At 38.8% G+C, this 20046-nt stretch overlaps 1 protein-coding gene across 20 annotated transcripts in view; it reads right to left on the bottom strand.

The window, feature by feature from the left end:
• Positions 1–20046, bottom strand: part of DYM (dymeclin) — a 401742-nt gene that overhangs the window by 53333 nt on the left and 328363 nt on the right. For all 20 annotated transcript variants that reach the window (XM_074022283.1, XM_074022278.1, XM_074022282.1 and 17 more), the window contains one exon: positions 8044–8157. In XM_074022283.1, coding sequence (XP_073878384.1) covers positions 8044–8157 — 114 coding nt within the window. The remainder of the gene's footprint in view (positions 1–8043; positions 8158–20046) is intronic.

The following is a 20046-nucleotide window of genomic DNA, read 5'->3' as shown; positions in this document are numbered from 1 at the left end:
TTGGGTTACATGTAAAAGATTTTCTACTTTAAAGGAATCTGCTTTAAGGATCACAAAGTGAAAGTTCTCTGTCGTTTGTAGGGAAGTTGGAAAAAACAGCTTCAACCTTATCACGGCCAACTGTTAATTCTAGCCATCATCTCCTTAGCTTTTGTGAGGGCAGGGAATTGAAGAAAACTGGTCCATACAGTAGTGGTTCCCAAATCGGGCAGGTTATCAGCACTGCTCAAAGAACCGTTTAACCAGACAGATTCCTGAGTTCATCACCAGTCTACTAGGTTGGAATCTCAGGTGGGATCCGGAACCTGCATATGAAAAGAGTGCTCCAGGGGACTGTTCATTAATTAAGAGAATTCTCTTGAAGTCCTCATTTTAATGGAGGGAGAATCACTGTGACCAGATTCCTTCTGAGATAACCCCAATCAGAAGAGATTCTAGTATCAACATTATGAGTGTTCTATTGTGCCTTCCTACAGCCCTTGTCCTGCAAAATGACTCTGGAGGGATTCAACTGAGGAACTGGCCTTGGCTAAGATTTCCCATTTGCTTTCTTCTCAATGTGTAGAACTGGTGACTTGGAAAACTGTAGCAACATCCTGCAAATGTGTGTGTGTGCATGTGTGCATGTGAGATCGTGGAGTTCATAACAGAAAATTTCTCACATGGGGATTAAATGGTCCTAAGAATCAGGTATTACATTATTCTAGCAGTTTCCGGAGCCATTTATGAGCCTGAGTTTACTATTCCATGGGAGGCCGAAATAACTTATAAGACTTGATCTTTGTCTTTACTGGACAAGAAACTCAAGGAGAGTCAGAACGGGAGGGAGAGCCACTGTGATTGTTGAATTCTGCAGAGATCATTTTGGGCCTGGTGAAATGGCAGAAACGTCATCTCCCCTTTGAGGATAGAAGCCCAGCACAGAACTATCCCCTTTATGCTGAATGCTTCCTAGCTCCCATCCCACAGCAAAAAGGTAATAGTATTTCAGGAAAGAGAGAAAACGATTTTTTAAAAGTCTAAAGTGATAAAAACAAAAACAGGAGAAAAAAGTCAAATGACATCATTTGTACAATTAAAGTAGCTATATGCTAGCAGCAGATTTAGTCTGAAGAAGAGGCTTTGCTGCTGGGCTGGCGGACGGTGTCAGGGACTCGGTCTCCTCGACTTTCTATCAGGCCCTGAACACACACATGCTCTACATGGATCAGGGAAAGTAGAGAGAATGAACCAGAAAAAGCAAACAGTGGCTCTTTATTGGACTCTCGTAGAGCCTGACAGGCCCTCCATGCTCTTTACCCTCTGAGAAAGGTTCAGAAATAGGAAAAAATGAGATCACTTGAAAATTTTATCCTCATAACATAAATCAGAATATTTTACTCTGCTTGAACTATGAAATCACTGCAGGTGACAGTCAAGAAGACAACCCCTGAGAAACTATTAAAAATTTAGTAAGGCCAGTTTACATAGGAATTAGCTTATTGATGAGAACTACTAAAGTAGAGGTCTTCACAGAAGGGTTTTGTAGCTATAAGAATGCATAAGTGTGGAATAATGTAGACTTTTAAAAAGCGACTGTTCCAACAAAGTGACCGAGACCTCCAGTCTTAACTGAGCTTCTTTATAATATTCTGGAATAAAAGCTGACCTTTTAAGAGTCCATGGAGAGCCTTTCTTCAAAGGACATTTTCTTGAAGCAGCATTTTATGGTCAACGGGCCCACTGTTTGTTGATATCCTTCTCTTTCTCATTTCCTCCCTCCCTCCCATCCAGCAAATATTAAAGTGCCCAGTATGTGCCAGGTACATTTCAGATACCCTAGTGAACAAAATATGAAGACCTCTGCCTCCTGGAGCTTACATTATCTAGGAGGATAATAATAAATAATTATACAGTATGCTAGATGACAAATGCTGCGGAAAAAGAAAACATACAGTAGGACTGGGGGACTGGGAGTGCAGAAATGTAAACTGGGAGGTCGGGCAGGCCTGATGGAGAGAGAGATTTGCTCACGAGAGTAAAGACTTGAAGCGGATGCAGGAATGAGGCCAGTGGACATCTAGAGTAGGGAGAGTGATCCAGGCAAGGCTCTAAGAGTGGAGAGGGCTGGTGTGTTTGGAGCAATTATCTAGTGCTGTGCTTCTCAAACTGGAGCAGGCATCAGTTCACACAGGGGCTGATGTTAAAGCGTTGACTGCCCCAGCCCCACAGATTCTAATTCCATAGGTCTGGGGTAGGGCCCGAGAACCTCCATTTCTAGCAAGTTCCTAGGGGATGCTGATGCTGCTGATATGAGGATCACACTTTGAAAAACGGTGATTTGATACTTTATTTATTTATTTATTTAGAGATGGAGTCTCGCTCTGTCCCCTAGGCTGGAGAGAAGTGGCACAATCTCGGTTTCACCACATTGGTCAGGCTGGTCTCGAACTCCTGACCTCGTGATCTGCCTGCCTCTGGCTCCCAAAGTGGTGGGATTACAGGCGTGAGCCACCACGCCCAGCCTTGATATATTATTTTTAAAACTCTCTTGAGTTACTAAATAATAGTGGATAATTAAATCAATTTAATGGGTCTGATCAGCAATTTTAAAAAAAGACACAGAATAGGCAATGTTGGAGCCCATCACATTTAATGAGGGTAAGCACTGTTTATGAAACTTTCATTTCAGTTGTATATAAATGTGTGAATTGCATCATGATGTAAAATGTATTTTTTGCTGTGGGTGGCAGTCTAAAGAGTTTGAAAGCCACTGGTCTAATTACTTTATTGCACCATTAAATAATACAAGCCACATTAATACAGCAGAGATAATTAGGGGAGTCCTATTGTTCCAGTTAGACACTAAGCTGAACTTGCCTTGGGCCTTCTCTTGTATTCACACACAGATTTCCCCACCTGGATTTCTCTTTCATCCCAGCTTTATGGAAACCTTACCATCCTTTTAAGACAGAGAAGGTCAAGTTCAGGTTTCTCTTAAATGTTCCCTGACTAGTTCTTCCCAGCAGTGTCTCCATTCCTTCTATTCTTTCTTCCAGAACTTAACTTCTACACCATTCATTTGACACGCAGCGTAAAGTGCCCTGCTCTATTCAGCTTTGCAATGCAAGGGGGTGCCTTTCTCTCCTGAAAGGTAATACATTTTTCTGAGGGCAGAGGTGGTGTCTTACACACTTCTGTTTCCCCAATGTCCTAGCAATGCTATGGTCAAAGTGGGAGTAAAATAACGAGCTGCAGTAGGAAGAAACAAACCACATTTGTAAGTGATGCTTTGCTTGTATATTAGGGGTGATATCAGTGATGATGATGATGATGCAAATTAATGTAAAGGGAGAGATGAGTGCACACATCTTGAGAAGCAAATCTGGGGACAGAAGGAGAATGGTGGTAGAAGGAGACGGGCCAAATACAGGAAAATCAACTGGTAGGGAAAGCTTAGAGGTAAGAGACCCTTTGTCTTCCACCCGGGAGCTGGGGCTGAGGGGGCCTTGGGACAGCATGCCATGGAGAAAAGCTTCACTCTTCACTGGGAGTCCCTCCTTTAATGTTCTGCACTAATGCTGTGCAGTGAATAAGGAGAGTTGAAGGACCAAAGGAGAAATCAGGATTTTGGCTGAGAAGGAGAGAAATAGGAATCCAGAGGTGGAGTGGAGAAGTTAATTTACCCCACGAATATGTATTGAATGAGATGGGTGTGCTGGGGGATGGTTTTTGCTATAATGGAGGGACATACGTGGTGCCATAGGAATGTGGAGAAAACCACGGAGTGTGCGTGGGTGAATCGGAGTGGGCTTCATAGAAAGCGGGGAGCACGATCGGCTCACCTGACAGACAAGCCATGAAACTGTGAGAACCCAGAAACTGCACACACAAAGGCCTGGCATGCAAGGACTCTGTCCACCTGGCAATCGGCTAGTGGCTGACAGTGTTGGGGCACAGAATCCGTAGGAGGAAAAAGAACAAAACTTAAGTCAGGAGGTAGGCCATGAAGTGCCTTGCGTGCTGGATCAGAGCAGGGTATAAGGGCAGCAAAAGGGCTAAGGACGCCTGGGGAGGAAGAAGGATGAGAAGTGGGGACCCCGATTAGGAGTTTATAGCAATAGACTGTGGAGGAAATGTGGAGAAGCCACATGGGAGGATGGCAATGTAGAGGGAAAGGAATGACTTGAGAAATGAGAATTTCTAGGGTTTGGGATCTAACAGTACTTTTGTGTTAGAGGGAGGATGCTGGCTCTTCATATTTCCACAGGTAGAGATGCACAAGGAGTGTGGATGTGTAGGCAGGCAGAAGAGAGTGACTGTGGACACACGGGGGTTGTTCCTGTGGGACCCCAAGGGGGCCCTCCCAGTATGGCACTCAGGAATCTGCTCTGGGGATAGAGAACTGACAGAGAAATGCAAGATGCTTAGGGTGAGACAGGGAAGAGACCCCTGAATAGGAGCAAGGGGAAAGGTTTTAAGCAAGTCAATATTAAGAAGCTGTGAAAAACCTCTTGAAATTTCAGTTAGTATAATTTTTTATATTTTTCTTTATGCAACTAAAAACCACAAAAGTGTTATAAAAAGTGGATATAAAATAAAGGCTTTAAAATCATTTAGTGTGAAACTGGTAATTACTTTTAATTCCTATGACTTATCAAGTGTCTTGAGTATATGAAAAGTTTGGTTAATGTCAATAACATATTATTCCATACTTTCTTATTTACATTAAAAGGTAAGTTATCTTCTGGTTAATTCCTCTTGAAAAGCACTACCTAGTTGTCAAACATTAAATACGGTAAAATTCTTAATCCTCAAATGACATAGATAATTCACTAAACTGAAGAAAAGAGGGGATTTGAGAGTCCAACATAATGAAACCCGAGGTGGTGGTGGTGTGAGAACACGCACAGATCTGGATGGATTCCGACCCATCACCATGACATTCAAATTGCTCCACAGTAAGCGAAATGCGAGCCAGGAACATGCCCTGTTGTGGATACAGACAGCGAGAGCTTTGAGCTGCGGCTTCTAAGTCGGCTCCCAGAGGACATACTAACTTTATTTATTTCCTTCCAAACCCTAAAGGAGAAATAAGCGACTCAGAATTTCAGAGCCTGTTCTTTAGGTCTCTGTTTAAGAAGGAGGGTCCGGAAAAAATAATTACCTGGCATTGCCTTTCCCAGACTTCACAGAATACCAGTAAGAAGAGAATGTTTAGAATGATATTAATACTATTTACTCTGAACAGCCAAGTTGTTTAACTATATAGACAGATTTATCCAAAGAGTATGTATTCCCACATAGGATATTACACAAATATTTTAGAAGGCTATGTCAAATAATATTTGATTGAAAAATATTTTATTTGGTTGGAAGTCAATTACTCTTCCATGGGCTTCCAGATCTTACTGTTTACTTGCCCAAAATTGGAAGAATACTACTTCTACACATTTGGCTTCCATTCTACAAAGAAAGGGAAACTTCTAAAACTTTAGGCTCATTGTCTTCAGCTGACATTAGCTGGTGAATTTCTCACGAGTAAGGGGCAGTGTGATCCTCTTAACAACCCAGAAGGTAGTAGTAAATAATTTTGAGTTTCTAAGTGTTTAATTTATATATTTTAAGAAACAACAAATCAATCAGTATATATTATTCCACATTTTCACAGAGAGCTTATTAAGACAGCATTTCCAATTTGAAACCAACTCTTTTACATCAATATCATGTATAAAACTATTATTACATACCCGACAATTATTTTATCAGTATATATTAGTAAACTACTCCAAAGACTGTAATGTGCTGTCATGTAGCATAACGTAAACATTATTCAACACAGCTTGAATTTTCAATCAACTTTAGATACTGTGGTATTCTGTGAATTAAACTCTAGAGGTTTTAAGTGATTCATTTTATCATAAACACTCAATCCAAAAAGATGATTAAAATAATTGAGATAAGGCTTGATTGTAAGGATAAACAGCCTTTTTTTTCTAGTAACATCTGTGGTAATAATATGCTATCATTTAAACCAACTAGGATGACTCACCATCTGTGGGTAAATGCAATTTTAGTAAATGTAATCTTTTCTAGTACTGGTGATAGTTCTTTTTTTTTTTTTTTAAACTGAATCATCCTTCCTCTATCCTTTTGCAACCATGAAGTGAGATGGCAAGCTGAGGTCAGGAGTACAACTTCTTGCTATGTTCCAGAACCAATTAACTGGCCTACTTAAGAAATTTACCCATGACCTTGGCCTCAATAGGATCTTGCTCTAAATCAGAGTCAACTTGCCTGGGACCCATCATAGATCAATTATTTTCTCTATTTAGCCATAATTCTGAAAAACGAAAAGTTTCATTTTTGTTTATATGTCACTGTCTCAAATATAAATGACATTTTATTTTTGAACATAGTATAATAAATGAACAAATATTAACATACAAGTACTTAGCCAGCACATTGTAATTCATTTTGCTTTAAGGTAAGTATTACAGTGAACTACAAGATCAACCTTCCCCAGACTCCATTGCAGTGTCCTTTTTTGGCGGCCTTGATATTTCTACTTTGTTCCTGACTGAGCTTAGACACCAAGATCCATCACTTCCTGGGACTAGCCACTCTAATCCTCATGGATTTTTTTGTACTGGTTCACATGGTATAGTCTACATAAATTTGAAATAGTTCAAAAAAAATCCCACAAAAATACCCCCAAACCAACCAACAAACCAAGGTCTTACTTTATGTGAAAATGGAAATAATATGAATTCTCTATATTTAAAAAATTATCTGGAATAGGAACACATCCAAGCTGGAGGACCCAGTGAACTGTAACCTGTTTTTATGCTATTACCACATGGTGGTGCCACTTTGGCTGATAAACAGAACACTTGCCATCTTTGCTCAGTACCGTGTGAATCTCACTGTTGTTTATGTACAGTGGAACTTTTGCAAGTGATTATGATGACTAATGTGCTGTTATTTTACAAACTCTGTTATTATAATTGAAAATATTTTTATATCCTACAACAATATCTCTCAAGCATTCATTAAGCAGTGGTTCTAGTGATAGTGCTGAACAACACAGCCCCCAAAAACAGTAACACTGGAACAGACGTGAGTTGTGATAAAACACTATGAAGGCCAAATATCCACTATGACCTCCTGTGTTGGTAATTTATGTGAAAGCACTCTAAAAAATTAGAGCTAATGAAGAAAAAATTAAAAAGAACAGTAAAGTAAAAGTAAGCTGCAATGCTGTACATTCATGCATTCCCCAAAGGATCTCTTTTACATCTTTTCTTATGGGATAATTAGTCTTGATGTGTGAGTTTTATATTGTGAGACTGCTTCAGGAATACATCTATCACACAGATGTAAATGCCTTCTTCAAATACAGCATTTCCCCCACCATCTCCACGAAGTGCATCTCTTTCCACTACTACATCCCAGGCACACAGTAAACAGTGCAGCAATCATGAATGTGGGCTGTGGAGCTAGATTTCCTGGGTTTCAATCTCCAGGCTCCATCATTTTCCAGTTGTATGGCCTTGGCTAAGTTTCTTAACTTCACTGTACATCAGTTTCCTCACCTGAAAAATTAGGATGATACCACTACCCACCTTGAAGGGCTGTGGTAGGGACTGAATGAGTTTGATATAATACATTTAGAACCTGTGTGGCACCTGAGTTAATATTATGTAAATATTAGCTACTGTTGTGATCATCTTCATCATCACCTTCCCAACAACTCGTGATGATACTTTTAAGGCCGAATTTGTTTCACTGGGTTAAAGAAATAAGGTGTCCTTTTATTAACAGTATATGAATTATAGTGCATGCCATGGTTGCTTGTAGGATATGCAGTGGTATGAAAGTATTAATGCTTCTTTTGCTATCTTCTTTTGAAAAGCTGTCAGAAACCTTTGTGACAGTTCTGAGGAGCCCTTCTAGTCTATGTACTGGGTAAGCAGCATGATTCTGGATAGGGCCTGCTCAGACACTAACATTTACATCAAGGGACATGGCAGTGTCAAGTGGACATTTCTTTAGCCATCTTACCTTCAGTCTGTCTTTGGGCAGCGCAATGACACCTTGCTTAATGATTTCCAGGACCCGTTCCACTGACAGCTCAGCTCCAGCTTGCAGCAACCTTGAGCTAAAGAAGGTGATCACCTGTAATGTAAAGTGTTATTTTTTTAAACAAGATGTATGAAGTGTATTTTTAGTAGCTGCCTTCCTCACATGGTAAACTATCATGATTCCATTCCTACAGTGACCTGGCTTTTAATTCACTAGCCCTTCTAAACACGGTTTGTTCTCTGTTGGGTTTGATAGCCGAATCAGAATTGCGCAACCCCTCAATATCCAATATCCAGGGCTGATTATTCATTCTGTGAATTAAGTAGCCTCCTGAATTCTACTCTTTCTTGTGCTGCCCAACCTTGCATTTACATTTCATTTATAGAGCAGCATCCAACAGAAAGTGGGGAGAGAAAGCTAAACCCTAAAGCCTATCACTTTTGAAGCTTAATAGTAGCTCTCTCTCTCTCATAAGGGCTTAACAGGAAAGAATTTGAAACTAATGGCTAAAATGATGTTTTGGGGATTATCTATGAATTTAGCCACATTTCCCTTATCGTGATCACCAGGGATAACGAATAGCAACCTATAATTACTTTTGCTTCATGTTATAGCACAGCCCAAAGTATGTAGCAAGATATTAACACGGTAGCATTCTGGAAATACACTGTTCTTAAATACTTGTCACTAAAAAATGAAAACAAAACGTCATTTTCCAGCAAATTATTTTTAAAACCACAACGTTCATAAATCAAGAAGACTGCAGATCCCTTTTAAATTCAAGAAAATAACATTTAGGTGTTTATAGTCAGACATGCAAAAATATAAAAAATTATTGTGTTTTTGTAAAGTTAAGCATTACCTTTTATGTCTTCTATTTCATAGGTATAATATATTAAGTTACAAACAATCCTTCACAAACATTTTTATGCATTTTCTTTCAGAATTACTCTCCTAAATGCTAATTGTTTAAGAGTACAATAACTTTTCTCTTAACAATGCTAGTGGAAAGTACACTATATTACATAAATGCCACCAAATGCATTTGTTCTGGAAGGTAAAGAGACTTAGCTGGCGCCACGGCCATTAACAAGCATGTGCCTCACAATTCTGTGGCAATGAGTGAGAACAAAGGCAGCTCATGGCTGGTGACACTGCTTGTGATTCCAGATAAACCATTTCTTTATCTCAAGCAGTTTGCTGGCACCACCAGCTCCTTGGCAAGTTGCTTATTTTGCCCACAAGTTGCTTTTCTGGTATGTGCCTATGGGCCTTGTTCTTTCCCATGTCGGATTTCAAGTTCTTTTTGAGTTTCTGGGATTAATATTTTGTTCACAGAGTTTAGACACAGCAGGTCCAAAAATTGATTTTTATAATACAGTGAATAAGTCTTTGAAGAAAGACACAACACAGATAGCAAAATATATTGTAATAGATTAAAATCCTATTTTAAAAATATGCAACAACAAATACACAAAATAAATGCTTTCCTTTTGTGTAAATATCTTCACAGGTTGTAAACACGAGCATAGTTTTTCTGAGAAAAGAATTAGTTAACCATATAAAATGCCAATTTTGTTGGTAAAAAAAAAATGGCTTAATGTTCGAAATTTCATATGGGTCAACCTAACACCTATGCATAGTATTATCTTCTTTGACCAAAAAATATTTAAAGAGTAGGAGCATATCTGTTAAAAACACATTCTAAAAAATAAAAAAAAATGATAATTAAAAAGTAGATAGATGTTACAGATGCTTGAGGCTTACTGAATTTTTTTTCTTTCTAACATGTGCTGAAAGCTATTTCACTACTGGATTTTTGTTTTGTTTATAGCAGTAGATAATACAGACAAGGAGTAGTTCTCAAGCATGGCTGATCATCAGAAGTAGCTGAGAAGCCTTGTGAAATTCTGATCCCAGGGCCTGGTCAGGGACCTTCTATTACACATCAGACTCTCCAGGTGATTTTGATGATCAGCCAAAATCTAGACCACAGGTTTCCAAACTTTTCAGGTTATATACATCTACAAGTAAAAAAATGAGGATGTGCTTGCAATATATGTTCTAGTTTTTTATAAATCGTGCAATATTCTACAGCAGTAATGTTTTACATATTACAAAATGTTCATAAAATAAACTTAAAAGAATGAGATAAAGATAAAACGAATTAGATTTAAAAAACCCGATGATACAAAACACGGTTTTTGTACTCACTAAAATGTCATTGAAAATAATCTGGGTAATTACAGATTACTAATCACAGTGGTTTCACATGACCATCAGCAAGCACAGTATTCACCCGTGGTAAGATCCATCATTTATTACAGTGAATATAAATCCATAGTGCCAACAGTCTTCCTGATAACTTTTATGGATCCATTTGCTGTGAGATTAGACTGATTCATCACTGTTTTTCCCTTGTAATGTGGCACTTGTTCCAGGAGCAGGGGTATGTCAGCTCTGCCATTATCTTTTGTCATATGTGCTTACATTTTTCTATCACCTTCAGTGTGTGGGGAAACATGCTGTTTCATGAGGGTTTAACTAAATCCAGATACTGTAACCAGGAACACACATACTACACTAAGCTTTACGTGAATGAACAGGTGAGTGCATGTATGCCGAGCCCTATGAGTTGAGGAACTTCTATCTTCTCCCTCGGGATATCTGGAGTACTGAAGCTGACACAGCCCTGGCAGGTTGTAAAGGCCAATACTATTAGTAAAACTAAATCTCTTTATTTTTAGATGAATAAATAAAAGCTCTAATATTTTCTTTCCATGCTTCTATGGACGAACTGTTAGTGCAATATCTGGGGGCATGTGCAGCCATCCGCTTTGATAATCACTAATGAAGATAACAAAATGCACATAATCAAAGCTAAATGTAACTAACAGTATTCACATACTACTCAAAGACTTGACAAACCAACAAAAGGGAGTGTACTTATGTGTCACACCACCAAGAACAAAGTAATGCAATGACAGTTTTGCTTTGTTGACTCTGCGGCCTACACTGGCTTTCCTCTAAGCCACAAGGAATTTCCATCTCCACTGGGAGAGCTGCAGAGTAGGCATGAGGCTGGGTTTCTAACTAAATTCCTTTTTCAAACTGGTTCTCATTTGTATGTTTTAAAGCTGACATTCTCATGTTTTTGCATTCAAACTCACACGATTTTAGAAAATGATAAAACTACCACTTGCAGAAGGGAAGTATAATTTATGTATCAAAACCAAAGGAAACAAATCTATCCTGAATGTTTATCATGGACTGTGTGCTGTACACATACTATTGATTTAATTCTCATGACAATCTCACGAGGCTGATAAAAATCTCTGTCCTACAGAACCGTAAAAAGGATGAGAGAGACAAGAAACTAGACTGGGGTGACCCAGGCAAGTGGGAGGAGCAGGGCTCTAGCTCAGGTATTTCTTCTTACTTTATCATGTCTCTGGCAATTCCTACGTAGCAAAATGGAGCACTAGCTTAGTTTTTCAAATAGGCGATATCTGAGTGAAAGGTGTAAGTTGTTTAGCCAAACCTTTCAGATGTCGTTTGATTGCAACATCACCAAAGAATGTGAGACAATTCATTCAAAGATATGAGCTTCTATTTCCTACTCCCAGGTTATAATTTTGCACATAATAGTACTTTTAGTGACGATGACTACAACAGATGTGTGGCTTTTATCAATTTGTATAGCAACCATTAAAACTGTTAAAATAGATGAACTTTTATTCCTCTGAAAATCTCTGCATGAGACACAGCCAATAACAGAAAAATTTAAGTAAAACCTTTAGTGAAAGTGGGGATGAATGCTTTGTCAGTGTAATTCAAAGACAACCTTTCAAAGGAAGGTACTTTTCCACAGTGCATGTTTTACAACCCTCCTCTACCTACCATATTTGGCTGTAACTCATGAAATCCAGGTACAGCACATTACCTTCCATTATGCTATTAGCTTTGAACAGTGATTGCCCAATGTCATATACTGATAAATCAGTTGTATACTTTGAGTAATGTCAAATCAAATTTAACCACCTGTCATGAAACGAGTGAATGATTATTATTAATAGATCACAGATTAATAGAAACGAGAAGCTTTTCTGGAGTAGAGGAGGGTGAAAAGGAGCTAGTATGTACTCATCAGGCAAACATGCTTGCTTGCTAAAAATGGCCACTCTCCTAAGAGGTAGAAGTAGACAGCTAAATTTTATTTTATTTTTATTTTTTAAGACAATGATAAACATGTGAAATACATATATATTTCCTCATTGACTTGTTTGAGTTTCTCCTCAAATTACTGTATTTTAATCAATACATATATTGACAACCCATTCAGCAGAGGAGCTCTCCCAAGGATTTACCAGGGAAATAAATAGATGATACCATTTTCTCGCTTGAAGAAAGACGCAATATAATTTGGGAGATAAGGCCGGGCGCGGTGGCTCAAGCCTGTAATCCCAGCACTTTGGGAGGCCGAGACGGGCGGATCACGAGGTCAGCAGATCGAAACCATCCTGGCTAACCCGGTGAAACCCCGTCTCTACTAAAAAATACAAAAAACTAGCCGGGCAAGGTGGCGGGCGCCTGTAGTCCCAGCTACTCGGGAGGCTGAGGCAGGAGAATGGCGTAAACCCGGGAGGCGGAGCTTGCAGTGAGCTGAGATCCGGCCACTGCACTCCAGCCTGGGCGACAGAGCGAGACTCCGTCTCAAAAAAAAAAAAAAAAAAAATTGGGAGATAAGACAGATCAAATCTGTATAATTAGAATAGACATCATGGTAAAGTGGACAATGAACTACTCAAAGTCAGAAAGCTTAGATTTGATTCCTGCCTCTGATACTAACAATGTGACTTGTAAAACACTCAACATCTAGATGTAGCATGATGCAGTGGTTTAGAGAACTTACCTGGTGTGGGACTGCTTGGGTTTAAATCCCACCTCTCCTTATAATATCTTCAAAGTGACAAAGTTGCAGCATCTACTGCATAGGAACCAATAATGATAACGTGGCAACTTTGTCATTTTGTAAATGAGGGTACTGACACACACCTAATAACAGAAAGAGCTAACGTTTTGTGAGCACTTACCATGCACTTTGCGCTGGGCAGACATTAACTTATTTAAGGCTGCGAATTTCTCTCTGAGCTTTTGCTGGGTCCCACAAATTTTGATATGTTACATTTTCATTTTTGCTCACTTTAAATTTGTTCTATTTCCCTTGTCTACTTTTTGACACATGGGTGTAATGTTCACTTTCCAAGTATTTGGAGATTTTCCAGATATCTTTCTTATGGATTTCTATTAAATAGTTTAATTTCACTGTGGTCAAATAACAGGTGATCTCATGTCATTTAAATTTGCTGAGGGTTGTTTTACGGCCCCATACGTGGTCTCCCTTAGTGAATGGTTCACGTGCACTGATGTTGTTGGGTGGTATGTTTTATAAATGTCAACTAATCAAGTTGGTGGTTAGTATTGTTTGGGTCTTCTATATAATCACAAATTTCTGTTTATTTGTTGTATCAATTACTGAGAAAGAAGTGTTGACTTCTCCAATTATGGGTTTGTTTGTGTCTTCTTGCAATTCTATCTGTTTTTATTTTGTGCATTTTGAAGCTCTGTTGTACACACATTTATGGTTGTTATGTCTCGTTGGTGAATTGACTTCTTTCTCATTACATGGAGTCCCTCTTTACCCTTGGTAATGCTCCCGGTGTTGAAGTCTACTTTGTCTGCTCTTAATATAGTCATCCTACCCTTTTATTTTTGATTAATGCTTACATAGTAAAACTTCTTTTATCCTTTTGCTTTTAACCTATCTATTCCTTTATGTTTAAGGTGGGTTTCTGATAGACAGCACATAGTTGAGTCCTGCTGTTTATCCAATCTGAAAATTTCTGTCTTTTAATTGAGGCATCAGGATTATTTGCATTTGATTTAATTATTGGTATGAATGGATTTAAATCTATAATTCTTTTTTTGCTGTTGTTCCGCTATTATTTATTCTGCTTTTCCTGACTGCCTTATTCTGCTTTTCCTGTCTGTAGTTCATGGATCCTGGAAGAAGAGATATTTCTGGGTCAGAGATGAAGGGAAGTTTGTTAGTCACAGCAACAGCAGTGATCACAGCATCTACATTACCACACTGGCTCCCCAAGCCCCAGTTTGCTCAGGGTGATGTGACAAGGGTCAGACGACACCTGCACATGCAGTAAATTATATTAAAGGACAGAACCCTGAGCTTAGGGAACCCGAATCTCTTAGAGTGGTCAGTAACCATGCCTATCTTTTACTCCAGAAGGAGATACAAACATCTTTGAAAAGATAATCCAGAGCAAAGGACAGTCAGTGCCTTTGCTCACAAGATGAAATCTCTGGAAAATTATCTCCCAACACACATATGTGCCAACTTCCAATTCTTCCCTCTCATCCTTTGTGCTACTGCTGACACATATCTTACTTTTACATGTTATAAACCCCACAATACATTGTTAATGTTTTTATTTTAGACAAAATGGGTTGGCAACCTATAGCCTGTGGGCCAAATCTGGCCTGTTGTCTGTTTTTGTAAATAAAGTTTTATTGGAACATAGCCATACCCACTTGTTTACACATAGTCTATGGCTGCCATTGAATTACAATGGCTGAGTAGAATAGTTGTGACAGGGACTATGTGGCCTGTGAAGACTAAAATATTTACAATCTGATCACTTACAGAAAAAGTTTGAGGACCTCTTCTTCAGACAGTCAATTATTTTATACAGTGAATCAACATAAGAAAAAACTTTTTATGTTTACCTTTATTTTTGCTATTTTTGGAACTCTTAATTTCTTTTTGTAGATCCAAGTTTCTGTCAGATACGATAGCTCTTCTGTTTCAATAACTTCCATTAACTTGCCTATAGTACACACTAGCAATAAGTTCTCTCAGTTTTGTTTGAAATGTCATTATTTTGTATTCAGTTTTTAAAGACATTTGTTGGGGTAAGATTTGTTTTTAATTTTAGCATTATAAAGATGTCACTTCATTATCTGACTTGCCTAGGTTCTGTCAAGAAAACTGCTGTTACAATCTTTGTTTCTCTGTATATAATGTTTATTTTTTTTTCTCTGGCTGAATTAAAGACTGTATTTTTTATCTTCGATTTTCAGATGTTTAAATATTATGTCTTAAAAAAATGGATTTATCCTGATTGGGGTTCTCTGGGCTTCTTGGATCTGTGGTTTCATGTCAGTATTTTTGGAACATTCTCAGCTATTATCTCTTTAAATATTTCTTCTGAGCTGTTGTTTCTCTCTTCTCCGTCTGAGACTCCAATTATATGTATATTGAATCATTTGATATCATCCTATAGCTCTTGGATGCTATGTTCTCATTTTTCACATGTTTTTCTCACTGTGTTTATTTGGATAATTTCTACTGACCTGTCTTCAAGATCACATATTTTTTTTTCACAAGCCCACTAATGAGCCTGTCACGGCAATTCTTTGTCTGTCATATGTTTTTTACTTCTAGCATTCCCATTTTATTTTTTCTTACAGTTCCCATCTCTCTCTGGAACTGTTTATATATGTTGTCACCTTTTCCCCTGGGACAAAGGTTGGTATGTGTCTTCTATAAAGAACCAGGTAGTAAATATTTTAAGTTTTGTGGGTCCCAATATAGTCTCTGTAACATATCCTTCTTTTTTTTTTTTTAAACAATCCTTTAAAAACATAAAAAACATACTTATTTCACAGGCTGTACAAAGACAAGCTGTGGGCTGCATTTGCCCTATGGATCCTACTTAGTTGACCTTCATACCAGATCTTTGAAACTGATAAATCATAATTACAGTCCCAGTCTGACAGTTCCAACATCTGAGTCATCACTGAGTCTGGGTCTGTTGTCTGTTGACAACATCATTTGTTTTCTTGCCTTTTTATGTCTCATAATGCTTGGCTGAATGTTAGACATCATGTGTAGAACTGTAGAGACTGACAGAAATACTATTTATGATAAATTCGGGCACATCTCTTCTTAGGTCAGGCTTGGAGGTTGAGCTGATTCACTCAGAAGGTAAGCTGAATTTGAGTTTGGCTGTTGCTGTGGCTACCTTCAGTGCACCACATCCTCTAATGACGCCTTCTGCTTTGCTGGGATTTGAAGTGCCACAGGTTTTTCAATGTTCGTGCTCCACTTTCTGCTTTCAGTGAGCTCTGCATGCCTGGGTCCCAGAGTAGGGTCTGTATCCATGCCCTTGATCTTTCCCAGCAGTAGATGCTGCTGCTTGTTACTCAGTACTTGCTAGGCTGGTGGCAGAAGGTAGGGGATTCTCTACCTGCTGTCCTAAGACCTCAGTCTTAAATGGGGCTCTCTATGCCTGGGCCTAGGGCGTAAGGCTTTCTTAGCTTTCTCTCCCCTTTCCTCTAATGGCAGCCAAACTTTGCCCTGTATCTGTGATGAGTTGCTGGTAGGATACCTCTAATGGTACTCTTGTAGAATCCTGGGGCTAGGACAGTTTCCTGCCCTTTACCCGGAAGTAGAGAGTTTTTAATCTTTTACGTGCAATAAAGGGTCTCTACCTATGCCCTGAGGGCAAAAATGTTTAGTGCCTGCCTCTGCACCCCACCCCTCCACCCACCAGCAATCTAAGGCTTTTGCACCATATGAAAGAAGGGTCTGGCAGGGGAATGATGCTACGCATTTTTCTATAGGTATATTACCTTGGGAGGCTCTCTCTGGCTTCCTGCCATGCCCCCAGTCTCAGTGGAAAACAGCCTGTGAGTGCAAATTCCTCTGGTGCGTGGGTCTCCTGGGTGTTCTGTAATGTCATGCTAGTCCACACTCAACCTTTAGCAAGTTATTAAAATTGCATCTGATTTCTTTTTACCCACTTGTATGGTAGCCGCCTAGTCCTACGCTTTTCCACAGGTGATCCAGTCCTGATGTCTCACCTTAACTTGAGGGGTGGGCGGGCCGATGATCCCTCCTTGGGATCTAGGCTACTTGTTTGCCCTGTGACCTCGGCTCATTTATAGGTTCCAGAAAAGTTATGATTTTGTAGTTTACCTCTTTTTCTCTTTGTTAGGGTAGAACTCTTCCTAGCTTTCTATATCCTAGGCAGAAGTCCACTCTAGGGAATTTATTTTTTAGTAGTAAATTTACTGAGGTACAATTTCATACAATAAAATAAACCTACTCATTTTAATGGTACAGTTCAACCAGTTTTGACAAATATGCATACCCTGTAACCACCTGCCCCTCATTATCACAGAATGTTCACTTCACCTTCCCGGTCAGTTCCCCATCACTCCGTCCCACCCACTCTGTGCTTAGAGTGCTGCTCTGTCCCCAGATAGCTGCATAGCTCACTCTCTACCTGCTTCGAGTTTTGGCTCAAACGTACCTTCTGAGAGGCTTCCCTGATCACATTCTTTAAATCTGCAATCTCCTACCCCTATTCTAAAGAGCTCTCATTATTCTCCTTTATTCTTCTTCTTTTTTTTTTTTCCTTAAGCAACTGGGTAGATACTGATGTCATATATTGGGATAAGAAAGACTGTAGAAGAAAATATTTTATATTGTATTGGTTTTTGCAGAAAATCAAGAATTATGATTTAACCTTGTTCAACAATTGTGGGACCGTCAAGTCAGTAGCCTAATGTGTTAGTTTAGACCTTGATAAGGATGGTCAGGTCTGGAAATACACAAGATCTAATGTGAATTCTACACTGTTCAGAGATAAAAATATTTCTTGCCTTTACCATACTATACAATGGTTACCATTCATTGCATCTATCCTCTACTTATATTCAGCCATTTCTTAGGTAACTAGACAATTTATTTTATGTTCTCTCTTGTTTGGTGTCATATTCTACCTTGTCTTGCTGCTTAATTCAGCCTGATCATATCACCTAATGTTTTAGATGGGAGAGATAGGTACCCGTGTGTAATAAAAACATGGGCACTTGAAAACCATGTATCTAACTCCTTCTGCCGAAGTTAAAAGTGCTCCAAGGTTAGCCACTTCCGTCTTCTGAGATACTGAGTGCTGCTAAATGTCTTAACCAAAAATAATCAACTCTCAACTCCCTGCCTGCTAAAAATAACAGTAGATTCGTCTCCTCCACCAACTTTTTTTCTTCTACGGTCTTCCACAGTTAACTTTTGAAGGTTAACTCTATGAAAGAAGAAAGTAGCAAAAGCTTGTTTAAGCCAAAATTTCAGGGGTCTTTGGGGGATAGAAGGGGAAGGTAAAGTACTGAAAGAGGCAGAAATAGAGATGTTATTTATATCTTTATCACAGCAATCTTTTCAAAATATGTAAAAAGAGTTTAAAATGTTTTTTAAATGAATTTCCAGTGTGCCCAGCACTATTTTGGATGATAGTATTCAACAAAAAGTTGTTGGAAAACCTGCTCATTTGGAACCTACCTTAGGTTTATCCAAGTGAATGTTGAAAACACGAGATTTAACAGAATGAGAACCTGGATTCGGGGCCTGGTTGACTGACTTGCTAGCTAAGTGGTCTCAAGCCCTTCTCTAGCCCTGCTCTCCCTTCCTCCTAGGGACGGCGAAAGGGCCAATGAGATAGAGCCCCCTGCAATGATATGTGATAATTATTCAAGACAATGACCCTTAGGCATCTAAGAAACCTCTCAGCATCTTGGTTTTCTTATCTGTAAAGTGGGATAATAAGCCTAGCTCACATAGATCAAGGATGGTAAAAGAGGTCATATACATGAGGCACTCAAGCCTCATTCCCATCATCTGGAAGGTGTACTTAAAACTGTTTAGGCATTTGTTTATGTGGTTTTAAGAACTGCATAACAGCATATAGCCAAATGTTTAGCCTGAGAATGCAGTTTTTACTAAATACAGGTGAAGTGTAAATAAGTGGCCCATTCTTCCGACAACGACAGAAAAGTAAGTACAACTTAACTTCCTGCTTTTACTTCTACATGGTTCTATACTGTGTGCTTACAGTGAGGTCCTTTCTACTTCCTCACCTCCACTCTGCCTTTCACTTCTTCCAAAGGAGAATGTGTTTCAAATGGATGTAGTTTAAATTCTTTGCATGGTTCTGTGTGTCCTTATTAAAAAAAATTAATTTGGTCTTTCAGAGACTTTTTTCTTCTTTTTCTTTTCTTTTGTGTGTGTGTGTGTATGTGTGTGTGTGTTTAAGAGATGGTGTCTTGCTACATTGCCCAGGCTGGTCCTGAATTCCCGGACTCAAGAGATTCTCCTGACTCAGTCTCCTGAGCAGCTGGGATAACAGTGCACCACCACACCTCAGAGACATTTTTAAGGATATCAACTGCCTGGTTACTAAGAATGTTCCTTATTGCACCACTGACGGAATAAAGACCGATTGGACTTCATTAGAACTGATTTTGAAAGAGAAAGTAATTACGTTTGTGGATATGATCAGATGGTTTCATAGGCAACTGTGGGAGCATTTAGTGAATGCGTACAGTGGTTAGGCAGAATTACTACTAACATGGGCCTTATCATCAAACTCTGGGTTTAAGTTCTGGCTGCATCATTTTCCGAATGTGTGACAGTAAACAAGTTAATTAATCTTTCTAACTTGGTTTATCTGCAAATTGAGGACTAAAATGAAATATACTTCATGGTTTATTTTTTACTGAGGATTAAGTAAGTTAATGCATGTAAGTGCTTAGCAAGTATGCAATAAAAGCTAGTGATGATTAGAAAAGAAGCAAATGGCTTTTGATGTGGTTTAAATAAAATTTTAAAGCTAAATACTCCAAATGATGTGTAATATTGCAGCTATTGCAGCTATGACCACAGAGGGAAAAAAAAAAATCTCTGGTTTAGTCTTTTGTCAGGAACACAAAGAAAATATTGCCCATCACAATGAAAGGTACTGGGAATTAGAGATTATTTTTCTCCAATATACTGCAGGTGTATATTACCAGACATACATAGTCCATAGTTCAGGTGACTATCTTTAAAAAATTTTTTAAAGG

This window comes from Macaca fascicularis, chromosome 18 (assembly GCF_037993035.2).
Source record: "Macaca fascicularis isolate 582-1 chromosome 18, T2T-MFA8v1.1".
In the NCBI taxonomy this organism is placed as follows: domain Eukaryota; kingdom Metazoa; phylum Chordata; class Mammalia; order Primates; family Cercopithecidae; genus Macaca; species Macaca fascicularis.
This window is presented reverse-complemented; position numbering and strand designations above follow the sequence as displayed.